General features: G+C 46.6%; 1 protein-coding gene across 1 annotated transcript in view; it reads right to left on the bottom strand.

Moving 5' to 3' along the window:
• The window catches only part of LAMB4 (laminin subunit beta 4), a 76,913-nt gene that overhangs the window by 43,274 nt on the left and 18,587 nt on the right, over window positions 1-15,052 (bottom strand). The window contains exons 6-13 of the mRNA XM_054988363.1: window positions 14,650-14,713; window positions 14,033-14,247; window positions 13,002-13,122; window positions 12,371-12,559; window positions 7,769-7,948; window positions 5,131-5,240; window positions 4,541-4,620; window positions 3,362-3,512 (exon numbers count right to left, since the gene is read on the bottom strand). Coding sequence (XP_054844338.1) covers window positions 3,362-3,512; window positions 4,541-4,620; window positions 5,131-5,240; window positions 7,769-7,948; window positions 12,371-12,559; window positions 13,002-13,122; window positions 14,033-14,247; window positions 14,650-14,713 — 1,110 coding nt within the window. The remainder of the gene's footprint in view (window positions 1-3,361; window positions 3,513-4,540; window positions 4,621-5,130; window positions 5,241-7,768; window positions 7,949-12,370; window positions 12,560-13,001; window positions 13,123-14,032; window positions 14,248-14,649; window positions 14,714-15,052) is intronic.

Genomic DNA, 15,052 nt, shown 5'->3' with positions numbered 1-15,052 from the left:
CATGATTCAAACCCGAGTCTCTCAGATCCTATTCGGAAACAGTATGCTACACTGGCTATTGGGGAGCTGTGTTGAACAGCAGCAAGCAACCAGGCATGGGTGAGTCATGTAAGTCTTGTGGTATCAACTTACCTAGTGGTTGTTTCTGGGTCTGGCCCCAGTGATCCCCCTTCAAAGTCCCAAATAGATCCTACCCCACCCCCAGAGCCAGTGCCAGGTTTTCTGGCACCTGAGGCCAGACACCTGCACCCGGGGGCAGCTTCAAGGGTGTTGCTGCCCTCACATGCACACATGCAAAGCGTGCACACACACCTGGACTTCGTGATGGCGTCACTGCATGTGACATCATCATGCAGAGTGTGCCGCTGCGAGCCGGCTGCCCCACTGGCCCCACTGCCATGTCTGGCTGGCCCGCAGCTGTGTGTTGGCGGCGGCGGCAGCATGGGCCAACTGAGTGGGAGGGCTGGGAGGCTGCCTGCTCAGTTGCCCCGCATTGCTGCTGCCAACACACACTCCTGGTTGGGCACCTGCGGGCCAGGCACAGCAGCTGGCCAGGGTGGCACATGGGAGCGGCTTCCCAGCCCTCCTGTTCAGCCGCCAGCATTGCCACCGCCAGCCCCACAGTGTGCGCCCCTGCCCCCGGTCAGCACTCGAGGCAGCTGCCGGAACCGCCTCAATGGGCGCGCCAGCCCTGCCTCCCCCTGTCTTTCTTTGACAGAAAGCTATCCTAGAATGCTGGCTAAACTGTTATGGTGACAGCAACAGCCAGCTAGGCTGGCTGTCAAGCTTCTGCCCCTCTTTATCAATTGGAGCTGAGTGGCCTGTCCTTTTCTGGAACCCTTTCCATTGGAGGGACTCCGCAAAAATGGAATTAGCAGGGGAGTGAGTAAAAAGGAAGTCTGGCCCTTCTTGCTTGCTTTTATACATATTATCCAGGTTTTTAGATGTTACCGCAGTCAAAGGTGGTTTGGCCCAAACATCTTTTGTCGCATTAAACATTCCTTGCATGATCTGAAACACTACAGGATCAGTTGCCTCCAAGTGCAGCACCTTGAAGACTGGATCAGAGCATATCGGAGCAGAGTTCACTTTAATTTCCAAGGACCTCACCATGCAAACCAACTGTTCTTTGTATAATCGAAGGTCTTCACTCCAAGAAACAGCAGAGTCCTCATTAAGGAATTCTGGTTGGGATGGTTCCAACACAAAACTGGAACCAACACTGGAGTTGTCATCTGATTGAGTGGAAGGGTTCATTGTCGGGTTTCAGTGGTCCATTACTTTCTGGAACCGTATTGGGAACTGACAAAGATTTTGATTTTCATTTTGGTTCTGAGTGGACCTGGATATACAGATCTTTCTCATGGAAGGAACAGTGTAAGCTTTGTACACATAAACATAATAATTATGGCAAAAAGGTAAAGGTAGTCTCCTGTGCAAGCACCGAATCATTACTGACCCATGGGGGGACGTCACATCACAACGTTTTCTTGGCAGACTTTTTACGGGGTGGTTTGCCATTGCCTTCCCCAGTCATCTACACTTTACCCCTAGGAAACTGGGTACTCATTTTACCGACCTTGGAGGGATGGAAGGCTGAGTCAACCTTGAGCCGGCTACCTGAACCTGGCTTCCGTCAGGATCGAACTCTGGTCGTGAGCAGAGCTAGGGCTGCAGTACTGCCGCTTACCACTCTGCGCCTCAGGGCTCTTTGCAATTATGGTAGGGCGAACTATACTGTGCATAACAGAATCTATGACGACTTTGGTGGTGAGTCAGTTCCACTTGATTGTTATTGTCAGATGGAACTAAGGAATCTACAGATTTCAGACGGATGTACAGGAGATGGTGGTAGTGGAAAAATAGCTGTGGATGGGTCAATGACTTCAGGAATTTCCCCTTCAGCAAAGGATTGGAACCAAAGTGGAATGGTGTCTTGGTGTTAGGAAGGTGTTCTTGGAACCCTGAATAGACTTGAAGGATTCAATGTAGTTGGATTCGATGACAACTTTTTCTTGTGGATCTTCAAAGTCGAAGACTTGTCCACGTGCTTGGACTTGCCTTTTTAGCGGGTGGTTCCAACTGGCATTGAGGTGGAGCCAACCAGGATAAACCAGTAACTGACCGGTCCTTAGAAGTCAATCCAGGAGCCAAAGAGGCAGGAGGAACTGAAGAGGCTCATTCTGGACAATGCGGTTCTTTATCTGCGGCCATGGAGCCCTTCAGGGCTGGCTCCTAAAGTGTTGCTTTGAGCTACAACACCCTTTCATTGGGCTCTTTGGGTGTAAATTGCTTGCATATTGCACACTGCAAGGTGTCGTGGCTTTTGCCCAGACTGAAGAGGCATTTGTTGTGCCCATCCAATTGGGCCATCATCAACCCACTACGGGAACACTTCTTGAAGAAGGCCTTTGATGGAACCAACAGCCCTAACTAGCATTCAACATGATGGATTGAAGGAGCAGAGAAAGAAGATGTCCATCTTCAGTAGCAGCAAAAGAAAACTGAGGGAGGGAGCTGCTCGCCCTACCTTCTCTAGCCACATTATAAAAGTGCACTAAAAAGCGAGGCGAGTGTCTTGTGCCTCTAGGAGCTTTAGAATGTCTGTGGCTGACCATGTGGGACTGCACAGAAGACACAACAATGAATTCAGGTTTTTCTGCAAACATGGGGGATTTTTCAGGTATGTGGGAAGAGCTGTCTTGCCTGTTCATGTCTCCAGATTAAAGTATTCACAGATGAGGGCCACTTGGCTATTAGTATATAACATACCTTTGAAAAAAATCTATATCCAAGAAAATATAGATTTCTCTAAATTTCTTTCAAGAGGTTCCGGAACTCCGTTCCACCGCGTTCCCCTTGGAGAGATAGGGTCTCAATTGTGCTTATTTCCAAGCAGGGCTTTTTTTCTGGGGAAAGAGGTGGTGAACTCAGTGGGTTGCCCTTGGAGAAAATGGTCACATGGCCGGTGGCCCCACCCCCTGATCTCCAGACAGAGGGGAGTTGAGATTGCCCTCCGCGCCACTGGCCGGCGGTGCGGAAGGCAATCTCAACTCCCCTCTGTCTGGAGATCAGGGGGTGGGGCCACCGGCCATGTGACCATTTTCAAGAGGTTCCGGAACTCCGTTCCCCCGTGTTCCCCCTGGAAAAAAGCCCTGGTCCTCAGGAAGCCAAACTTTACACTCAGTACTATATACCAGCCTTTTTGTGCATGCTGTTGCAGAATTGCAGTACATAGACAGCCCTGCTTAGATATCACATCCTGCCACAACTTCCTATATGTTGATTTCCCCTCTTACCCTCCCCTTCTAGCAAATTCTGATCTGCATACTCCAAATCAGGATAACGAAAAACAAAATACCAATGGTGAAGATCCAGGGAGAGGCTTTGCATTTTCTGCTTCATATATATAATAATCCAAAGGTACGAAAAAGTAGCCTGGAGCTGGTTCAGTACACTGACGACCTTCTATATTTGGTAAACACTCACATTTACCAGTAGTAGTTTCACACCTAGCAGAAAACAATGAAGGAAAAGTGCAAAAACAGGTAACCATTGACAACTGATCAGAGATGTTACAGCCTACAGGCTATTGTTGCTTTCTCTTGTACTAATGCAGTTCCTGTGATTTCCAGGGCCTCCATTTGCAAAAGACAGGACTGTACAAATATTCACTGTAAATTACCTGGGGATGCTCAAGTACAGGATTTCACGTGTGGACCTCAATTTATGTGCAGGCTCTCTCTTGCTCGGCACACATGCATGCTGCTTTCATGGGAGCGCCCTTTGTGCGATTGCTTTTGCAAGTGAGTACAGACACCACCACTGAGTCTCAGCTTTGTTTTCGCAGCGAGAACTCTCAGGGATGGGCACCATAGAGCAAGTACTTTAGGCTCCTCTGACTTGCCAATTTGCATTTATTTAAGGAGTGAGAAGGTGTCAGGATCTGATTTCAATAAATGGGTGTGGGAGGTGGGGGAAACTGGGAATTTGGCAGTTGTAAACAGCCTGGGATACTTTTAGCAGTTGAGGAGGAACTGATATTGAATGCGTGCAGGGCTTTTTTTCAGCAGGAACGCGGTGGAACGGAGTTCCGGATCCTCTTGAAAATGGTCACATGGCTGGTGGCCCCGCCCCCTGATCTCCAGACAGAGGGGAGTTTAGATTGCCCTCCGCGCCGCTCGGCGGCACGGAGGGCAATCTAAGCTCCCCTCTGTCTGGAGATCAGGGGGCGGGGCCACCAGCCATGTGACCATTTTCTCTGAGGGCAACCCACTGAGTTCCACCACCTCTTTTCCCAGAAAAAAAGCCCTGAATGCGTGAATGTACTCACGTAGAGCAAACTGAAGTGTGACTGTGCGAGGAAGTGCATGGGAAGTGGGAGGGGGGACGCGTGGAATGAGTTTCACTTGAGCATCCCTAGGTGCTTCGTAATGTGTATTTCCACCTTGTGTTACATACACTACTTTCATCTGAGTTTCTTCATGCTGTTTTCCCAGCTCTGAAATGAGATAGCTGAACTAGGAGCTCACAGACTTACAAGTTGTTGAGGGCAGCGCCAACGTCACAGTGGCACGAGGAACAGCCGTGCAGATTACTTCCTAGGCCCCAGAAGCCTGGCTGGAACCAGAAAAAACAGAGCCGTGGATTGGTTACCCCAATACGACACAGAAAAAGAGTTTACTTAGTAAAGTACTGTGATGGGTTCTTCTACTTCCCAGACCTACAGCAGCCTCACCTCTCCCTAAAGTGGCACAAATAAAACCCGTATTTCCCTATGCCAATAGCCCGAACCCTGTAAGCAACAGGCAACTGTTCCTGAGATCTAGCTGATCTTGGATTTCCTCTATGGCAGCAAGCTTACTTAAAGCCAAGAATACTTAGCAATCACTAGGAAATTAGGAATCCTTAATTCAGCGTCCCTAATTCAGTTTGGCTTCTTTGCAAATCTACTTTCTAATTAAAGTATTGTGAATTTGTATGTGAAAACTGTTCCAAATTCGTTGCACAAACATCTTTCCACCAGGAGTCCACTGAAAAGAAAATTGAAAGGCAAGAAAGAAGGCCAGCGAAAACTCCTTCAAACCATCACATTGCTGGAATTTCTATCAAAGCCTCCCGAATACGTACAATACATTCTTTGCAATGCTGCCCAGTGACAAACTTCTGGCACAGACATTCTCCAGTCACTGGATTGCAGATAGAGAAGGACAAACTCCCAGAAGGGTTGCAGTTGCAGGCTAAAAAGACAGAAGGCACAGTTACCATCTCTCTTAAGTCCTCTTCTCTGTATCACATACACAATCATTTGGGATCCAGTTCTTCAGGCTGTTATCCCTGGGGGCTGTAGCACATGTGCGAATGCTACAGTCCGTGGGCCTTTTGCTACCATGTCCACCCTCTTGCTCAATACCACATTTACCTTTTCAATCATCACATCTAATTGTTCTTTCACCTCTGAGGCATTGCCTACATATGCATAAAAGTAATGAGAGGGAAAAATGGAAGAAAGAAATAGTTGATTGGTAGTGGTAACAATTCACCCAGCAATCTTGGTGACACTGAGAGATCTCTGTCTTTTGGTGCTACACCTCTGAAGATGCCAGCCACAGCTGCGGGCGAAACGTCAGGAACTATAATGCCAAGACCACGGCAATACAGCCCGGAAAACCCACAACAACCAATCTTGGTGCTCTTTGAAACCTTCATCATAAAACAGGAGGGTGTGTTGTGTGTTTGTTTGTGTGTGTGAGAGAGAGAGAGAGCAGGAGTATTTAATACCTCTTTGTAGATAGTATAATGTATAATCATACCATCTGAACCACAGCTTGTCACGAGCAGAACGAGGGAACAAGCAAAGTTGGACTTTGTTTAATATAACAAAGCTAGGTCAAGTTCCACTTTCAAAAACTAAATTCAATGTGGAGAAAGCCACAGGACAGCCAGGACTCCCATTCATTTCCTGCATTATGGGTTTCTGTAGGCTGGGGCCAGGAGTTGGCATTGTTGAGTAGCTGCTAAGGTCTGAGTTTCTGAGGACGGCCCCACAGTGTGCAGCAGGAGCTGCGGTCACAGCCTGCCCTCTCTGTCTGGGTGGTGATAGTTTGGGCACTGGGCCACCAAAGAAGGATGCCTTCTCCCCCTACTGGACTGGACTCACCTACCTTCTCCCTTCCCTGTACAAACATGCTGGCTTCCTCTTCCTCCCCTCTCCTTCAGCCTGAGAGTTAGAGGTGGGCACCAGCGGCCGATACGTGTCATTGGACACTGCTTAGTCATCAGCCTGAATCGACAGAGATGACCACTAGCATCCCTCCGAAGGAAACAGCCGGTGAGTAAGTGGTGGTTGATGCTTTCAGAGGAGGCAGCAGTTGCTCATTCAAACTGGGCAAGATGCAAGGATGACGAGGGGCACTGCCACCACTTGTGCTCGCCATCCCTCCCTCTCAGAGCGGAAATACATGTTACAAAGTACCTGGGAATGCTCAAGTGCAAAATTTTATGTGCGGTCCTCAATTCATGTGCAGGCTGTCTCTTGCTCGGCGCACGTGCATGCCACTGTCACGGGAGCTCCCTTTGTTTGATTGCATTTGCAAGTGAGTCGGGAGGGCAGAGTGCCAATTCAGGTCTGTTTTCACTGCAAGAACAAGTACTGTAGGCTTCTTCGACTTACCAATTTGCATTTATTTAACGTGTGAGAAAGTGTCAAGATCTGCATTTCAATGGATGTGGGTGGGAGACAGGGGAAACTGGGAATCTGGCAGTTGTAAACAGAGAATTTCCTTGTCAAAGATTAACTATAGGGGTAGCAAAGAACGGCATAGCCAGAGCTATTTTTTATAGAAATGTAATGCAACAGTTTGCACACTGTGGGGCCGTCCTCAGAAACTCAGACCTTAGCAGCTACTCAGTTTGCATCGAAACCACATTGTTATCGGAAGGGAAAAATGGAACACACTGGTGCCTCACAATAAATGGGATATTTTTAGCAGTCAAAGAGGAACTGATTATTGAACGCATGGATGTATTTGCGGGGAGCAAACTGAAGTGTGACTATACGAGTGAGTGCATGGGAAGTGGGAGAGGGGACACGTGAACTGAGGCTCACTTGAGTGTCCTGATTCTGAGGTACTTCATAACATGTATTTCCCCCCTCAGACACAGCTGTGCCTGGGAGGAAACCCAGTGAGACTTCATTTTGCCGACAAGGACCACTGAACTGAACCAGCCATGGAGTTCTGCACCATCCTAGCTTTATTTAACTGGTTTGGTCTAGTGGTTAAGAGCGGCAGGACTCTAATCTGGAGAGCCAGGTTTGATTCCCCACTCCTCTGCTTGAAGCCAGCTGGGTGACCTTGGGCTAGTCACAGCTCTTCAGAGCTCTCAGCCCCACCCCCCTCACAGGGTGATTGTTGTGGGGATAATAATAACATGCTTTGTAACCCATTCTGAGTGGGTGTTAAGTTGTCCTGAAGAGCAGTATATAAATTGAATGTTATTATTATTATAAATAATCATATGGTTGTATAGCTAGGGGATACAGAAGCCGTTTCCTTTCCTCTTTCCTCTGTTTTATGGTACAACTTTTCCTTCAAAAGACAATGCTTTCTGCCTACAATAGTTTAGGCCCCAGACTGCATCAGTGAAATTCAACTGATTCACTGCAGGCAACTTAAAATAGCGTTCCCACCCATTTGCCCTCCCAATCCTGTCCTTAAAGTATAAGCAGGCAGAGCAGGGAAAGGAGAAAAAGAGCCCTTTTGCATACGTTGACAGCCAAGAGGATCACTTCCACTCAGTCCATAGAAGTTCGGCTTGCACTTATCGCAACGCAGTCCTTCAACGTTTTCCTTGCAACGACATCGGCCAGCAATAGTTCCAAGAACTGGATCTGTTCGACTGTCACATAGCCCGTTGTACAATGTACCTTCTGAGTGGCAATCACATGCTGTGGACACACAAAGACAGACAGACACAGATGCAGCAGCATTCACATGGAGACGTTGCTACTCTGACCGTGGAAATATTCATCACATGTGTTTGGTAATGCAAAAGGACGATCATCTGGCTCCTATTGCTACAACTATCATACAAACAATAGTTCCTCTTAGGGTGTCTCTGCAGGTCTCTCTAAATTATACATTTCTCCAGAGACATGCACTGGTTTTAATGTGCATCCTGCAGCCACACAGCAGTGGTGGGGAACTGCTTCTTTTTTGAAAAGGGGAACTTAAACAAGCTCAGATCTGTACACAGATTTTCCACGTGGAACAGTAAAGTCAGAAAAATAACTCCCCCTCCCCACGGGCTGTTCTTGCACAGGAAAATGGCTTGTGGGAAGGCAGGAGTGCTCCCTCCCCTAGAGGTGCCATTCTGAGCTTGTTTGAGTTGTTTCTTTTAAAAGAAGCAGTTCCCTTCAGCTGACGTTTTGGCTGCAGGGAGCACGTTAAAACCAGTGCATGCCCGTGCAGAAACATATTGTTTAGAGACCCTGCAAACGACATCCTCTATGAGTTCGTGTGCACGTGTTGCCTGAGTTTAATTTGAGTGTGTAGCCATTCCCCACTTGCTTGTTCTGCAGCACTGCACATATCTGCTCAATCCACTATATATGGCTGTGCTTCTCTATGTTCACTCAGACAACAAGGATAGGTTTGTTGATACAGAAACAATCTTCTTATATGGGAGGAGTCCAGTTGTCAGGATCTGTCATATTCAGGGTTCCTAACCTGACCAAAGTTATGTCCTAAAGAATGGTGCCTTTGTTCTAAAGTTACTGAGTCACGGACCTGACTTAAGTTCCGCCATGTTAAACTGTGTAGTTGTTTAGTCTTTCTCTCCCTCCAGGTCTAGCTGTGCCAGGACCGCACTTTCCATGGGAGAGGATGCTGCGTCTTATCTGTTTTTCTTCAGAGTCGACCTTGACGAACCAGCTTTCCCACAGGAGAGCGCCCAGCAATGTGAACTCTGGGGGGGAGGCTGGGAACGGAGGGTTTGATGTATAGCAACTTTCCTTTTGTAACCCATTCCTAACAAAGCCTGTGTTCAGCCAGGACTATCTTGGTTCTGGAGTGTGGACCTCTGGGCCTGAATGCTGTCTTTCAAATAAACCTTTCGAAATCAAGAGACCTTGGCTTCTTGCAGAAGGGAGGAAGGCAGACTCTGGCTAGTTGGGATGCCACAGTCTGACACCAGTAAGAGTTTCTGGAATTTGTTGGTAGTCATGAGTCAGCCCGGGCTCAGTGGTACCCAAGGCCGGGCCCCTAGGCTTTCGGGTATTTGGGGCCTCCACCAGCACTTCAATCTTTCACCTCACTACAGCGGACAGCCTGACCCTGGTATGGTAGGGGACTTGACTGGAGTACATAGCTCTATGTCCATTTTGAGGGTCTCTTGAAGGATTTTATTCACAATTTTAAAAATATTTTTATTGTGCGAGTAGAACAGGAAAGCACTTTTGGGGGGTATAATTGTTCAATACGGTAATATCTGGAAGTGAATAATATTTTTATCATTTATTAAAAATATATAATTTATGGATAATTGTTTTAATATAAGAGAGAATTTGTTTCACTTCAATAGGGAGCCATTAATTATCTTATTAGTAGAGGTTGTAGAAGAGAATCAATTAATTGAAATTTATATGGGAGTGTGCTTCAGCAAAAAAAAAAAAAGATGGGCCCCTCGTCCCTGCGGGGCCCCTAGGCTTTGGCCTAGTCAGCCTTGTGAATAATACAGCCCTGGCGAATGTACGGTAGGGGTGCTATCCAACCTACAGAGTTATAGCAGTTTTGCCACCCAGGAGTACTGTGCTGATTGATTTATATGCACAGAATTTCTGCCAGTCATAGCTGTATGAGCAGCCTAAGGAGAGCTATTCGCCTTCACTCAGACAAGTATTTTTGTCATGAGTCAGCCAGGGCTTAGTGATAGTAGGGACTTCTCGAGATAAGAGGAGCTTCGTGTAGCCCGCCATGAACTAACAGAAGGTGACCAGCAGGAAAATGAGCTGCAGGTTTGTCAGGATTCACAACCAACAACTGGTGCAGAGCCACCTAGATCTTCTAGCTCTAGTTTAGTAGGTGAACCTCAGTTGGCCATTCCCAGCCCTCCAGTATCACCTACACCCTTAGAGTGCTGCAGGTGGAGGCTGAGAACAGAGCTGCAGGCAAGACGGGCAAAGTGCATGCCTCCTGGCTCGATGCTAGTTGCTTGTTGATGATGGAGATGAGTAGCTGAACGATTCCTCCAGAGCAGCTGGCTGCTAGCATGGCCCTTAGGCATACAGCCATAACAACCCCAACCAAGCAAGGCTGTTAAGTGTGCACAACAGCTGCTAAGTCTGCCTTGCCTGATCATGGGCTGGACCACCTGGCTTTGCCTGACACTTGGAGCCTGTGAGCCAGTACATGCACATTGCTTTCCCTTTTACTTTTTTATATTAAAACTTTTCTAGTATATTCCTGAATTTGGCATCAGTTATTACTAAACAGCATATAACTGACCCTGATTCCCTTTAAGAAAAGCCCAATAATTAAAACAAAAATGGGGAAAGGGGTTGATGCGCCACAGGACAGCACCTCTTTTTATTGCAGAAGACTATAAAATGGCACAGTTTAATGGAAGAAAACTTTGTGTGTGTGTGTCTTACACCCTTTTGCAATCCACGATACCCCCCTTGAGTTAAACCCTCACTATGTGTTAAGAACATTTTAAACAAAAATGATTTGTCACACTTCGGAAAGAATGAGAGATTAACATCAAAAATGCCCCATGTTTCCAAGTGAAGAGGGAAGGATATCACACATTTGCGTCAGCTCTCCTAATACATTTCTCCTGCACCTTAAATATTTTCAACATTACAAAAACATTCATATACAACTGTTTATTCCAAATCTGTTTCAGGTCTGCCAAACCAGGTGGAAATCAGCTAATGCCATAATGTACAGTATGCCATGATGGTAATCAGCACCCAGGGGGAAAAATGCTCATGGTAGAACACATTCTGTTGTTCTACTTGCAAAATGTCGCTCTTTGTACCAGCATCTCAGAGGATGCTGTGTTACCCAATGAGGAGGTCTCCTTGCGAGCTGGGGAAATTAGCATGCAAGGAGAGGCAGCGAGAGGTGGGTAACTTTGGGATCTCTGCCTGTGTATACGAGGATTGACCCAGCTAGAGAACTCTTTCAATGAAGAGACAGATGTTTCAATCAAAAGGGAGGGGGTTATTGAAAAATAATAAAGGTCAACAACACACAAACATACACACAACATACACTCAAAGCAAACTAGAAAGCAGTGGTGAACATTAGATAGAATTTGAGGGATCGGGTGATAGTTACCAGCCAAAAAAGGGTATCTGGGAGAGAGAACATTGAGTAAACAGCACATCAAAGTGGAAGATCTTGGGCAGAGGTTCAAGGGTGGATGCTGGATCCGAGAGCATGCACACAACTATGGTGGACGGGTAGTCCAATTATACTGTGGAACGTATCCTAGAACAAGATTGCATCTTTTGCCCCAAAACAATGACTTAATGGTTGTCCCCAGGGTGGGACAAAGGACTGGGAAGCTGCTTCCAGAGAGAGACAATAAATTAGGAAGGTTTGATAAAATCTTCCTGGGTTGAACTAAAGTTATCAGTGATGACTGATGACCCGCAATGTATGAGTGGGTAAGGCTGCCAGAGCCCTAAGAGCTAAGCTACAAGTGACGAATTACACTTGCCTGGCAAGTGAACAGACTCACGTGTATGCCTCCCTGTTCACTTGCCATTCACTTGCTCTCCACTTGATCAAGTGGAGCTTGGCTCCGAGTCACCTGAGAATAGGAGACTGGATAAGGGAAGATTGGTGGGGTTTATTATGGTGATTAATTCAGGAACTCTGGGAAGACCCTATTGTCTTAGCATCTTTGCACATCTCCAGGGCGTGGGGGCTGAGAGCTGGCCTCGCCTGGCATCTCACATGCTAGCATGTTCCATATCCCAGCCAGGATCTGGCTTCCATATTTTTGCCTGTTTGGGCAGTATTTTGTATTTGAAACACATGCAAAGAAGGGGTTTATGGCATAGTCATATTCATAAGCCTTCTTAATATCGCGAGGGCAAGACGGCGAACAGTTGTACCATTATCCAGTGTTCCTCTCGTTTCAGAAGGTGGTTTACTTTCCTTATTTACGCTTGCATACAGCTTGAGCTTGTGCCTTAACGCAGCATCTCCACAAGGTACTGGTCTGAGTTTGCTACTTTAATGTAAATAAAAAGGCTGAGATTATTTAAGAAACCGGAACAAAAATTAATGTATCATATTTCCCCTCAATTTATTTTAACTGCTATGGATCAAGCAAAAAAAGCGAACTGAAGACTTACGGATACATGCATGAGGGTCTGATATTGTTCTCTGGGGATCCTGGTAAAAGAAGAGCTTGCAGCGACCGCAGTGCTGTCCCATGGTATTATGCTGACAGTCTTCACATACGCCCCCGCTGATGCGATCGCTGGAAAGGTACACGGCCATATCAAAGTGGCATCTTTTAGAGTGCCCATGGCACTCACACTCTGAAAAAGAACGCAAACAGGGGTTGTGTTCATAAGTGCAGGGACAGTGTAATTTCTACCTCTTGATAAAAATCAGTTCCTGAATCCTACGGAGCAAACCAAGTCATAGTATGAGAAACTGTGGGCAGCCCTTGGGTTGGATCCAGAATTTTCAGTGTCAGAATGGAACTTTCCTGCCTCCCTTCTCCCACTGATATCCAGAGAATGCTGCTCCTGGGGAAACTGGGACCCTGATGAATGATATGTGTGTGGGGCGGGGGGGGGGTCTGCCGTGGGAAAGAGGAATCAGTGGAAATGGCCAGTTTAGTCTGGATCCAACCCCTTGACTAGGAAACACCTGGCAACATAATGTTCAGGCTTTCTTTAGGAATGTTAGGCATTGCATTTGGATTGCAAGTTGCCATTCTTAGGACTGACGGTTACATAAATCATCCATAGGTACTTTTACAAGCATTTTCCTGGGATCCGTCAGCTGGCCTCCAGGGAACGTCACTGTAAAATTCTTTGCACCTTTCACAGGACAAGCCGTCCGTATTGTGCTTGCAAAGGCACCTCCCGTGGACCTGTAGTATGTCAACAACACATTAAACACAACATTATAATCAGAATGTTGGATTCCCAGGACCTGCCAGAAATTCAAGAAATGGTAGAACATATGGATTTATATAGAATGTCAGGGTGGATTTAACTGGTGGATGGGTGGAGGATAGAACTGGAGTAAATAACCCCCCTTCTAATATGATTTCCCAGTGATCTGGCCTTATACTTAGCGTGGTCTTAGCCAATGGGCAACAGGGACACCTCCTGGCCCAGCTGCCACTCACACCCGTTGTGTTTGGGGCTTGGGCCACCCACTCATGACAACAGACGCCCACTCCGTCCAGGGCTTGGGTTGATGGTTCTTGCTGCTTGGCACCCATACCTTGCCTGGCCCCAGTGGGGGCTGATCGGGGTGGTGGGGGTGGCAGAGATTCTGGGGGCCTGTTCTGGACTTTTGTACAGGGCCACAGAATCATTAGGACTGCCCCTGCTTATACCAACTCAAACCATCGATCGACCCAGCTCAATACCATCGATACTTACTGGCAGCCCTTCAAGATCTCAGGCAGAGAAAGGGTCCTTCTCAACACCCGTTAAAGCCTTTAGAGGAACTGGCCTTAGGTCAGAGATCTCCGAAAAGTTTCCAGCTGTGTCATAGGGGAACCATTGTTTTTAATTCCTAGGTTCTCGGCCAACTCCCTCTTTCTTTTACCCGTAAAGTTTTTGGCAAGCTAAGCATAGTTACTGCTATCCAATTAAAAAACAGCCATTCAAGTCTGCACACAGCATAAGCTTCTTACTGGATTATATGTGCATCATTACAGCTCTGGCATGTTCCTGTTATTATCCCACTGTCATTATTTTTAGAAATAGCTCTGCCTCAAATGTTCACCGTAAATGAGTTCTTTACAAATTTGAAGGTATCCAACTTACCATCCCAGGCTCATGGAAAACATCCCCCCGCAGATTTTGTACGGAGCCACAGGCGCTTGCGTGGCCGTTGCAAAAGCAGCTTCCACGGACGACCATTTCATAAAGTGCATAGTAGTATTTTTCCAAAGGATCTTGCTGCTTCTGTCCAAGTAAAATATCTCCAAGCGTGTGAAGCTTTGTAAAATTGACTCTCAGATTTGTAAAGGTAATGAGCTCTACAAATAAGGAACAAGAGGTTTATTTGTATTGAAAACAGTTTCATATAAACCTACAAAACAACCTCAGCTTAGTATTATCCCTTCCGACAGCTCTCCAAACCCTTCCTTGTCCCTTCCACCTGTGATCGAGTGGAGCGCAAGTGGGGCACAAGTGAACAGGGAGGAATACATGTGAGTCTGTTCACTTGCCATTCAAGTGTCATTCGTCACTTCTAGCTTGGCCCTGAGACTTAACAAAACGGGGAATATTTGGAAGTGAATCGGGACATTCTACGCCAGCACTAAAGCAGGCCCAGGTTCACTGAAGAAAGTGGAGCTGTACTGGTGGCATACAGAGGTTCATATGAAAACAAAACAATAATCACCAGTGGATTGGGGGGGAAATGAAACTGTGTATACCTTGGATCTTTGGGTCATAAGGATTTTGTATTTCAAAGTTGGGATCCAGAGCTTTGAAAACAACCTGTAAAATGATAAACAGCACATTTATTTATGTGTTTGTTTGTTTATACATACCTCGCCTTTCTCCCCAATGGGGACCCAAAGCAACTTACATCATTCTCTTCTCCTCTGCTTTATTCTCACACCAACCCTGTGAGGTAGGGCTAAGCTGAGAGAGTATGACTGGCCCAAGATCATCCAGTGAGATTCCATGGCAGAGTGGAGATTTAAACCTGGGCCTCTCAGATCCTGGTCCAGCACTCTAACCACTGTCCACACTGGCTTTCCAACTTGGAGTTTTAAACTTAAAACTCTGAGTTTTAAGCACATGAAAATAGACAACAGAAATACATTTCTATAT

Source organism: Eublepharis macularius, chromosome 9, assembly GCF_028583425.1.
Source record: "Eublepharis macularius isolate TG4126 chromosome 9, MPM_Emac_v1.0, whole genome shotgun sequence".
Lineage (NCBI taxonomy): Eukaryota > Metazoa > Chordata > Lepidosauria > Squamata > Eublepharidae > Eublepharis > Eublepharis macularius.
The sequence above is the reverse complement of the archived record's forward strand: the minus strand, read 5'-3'. Positions and strand labels throughout refer to the sequence as shown.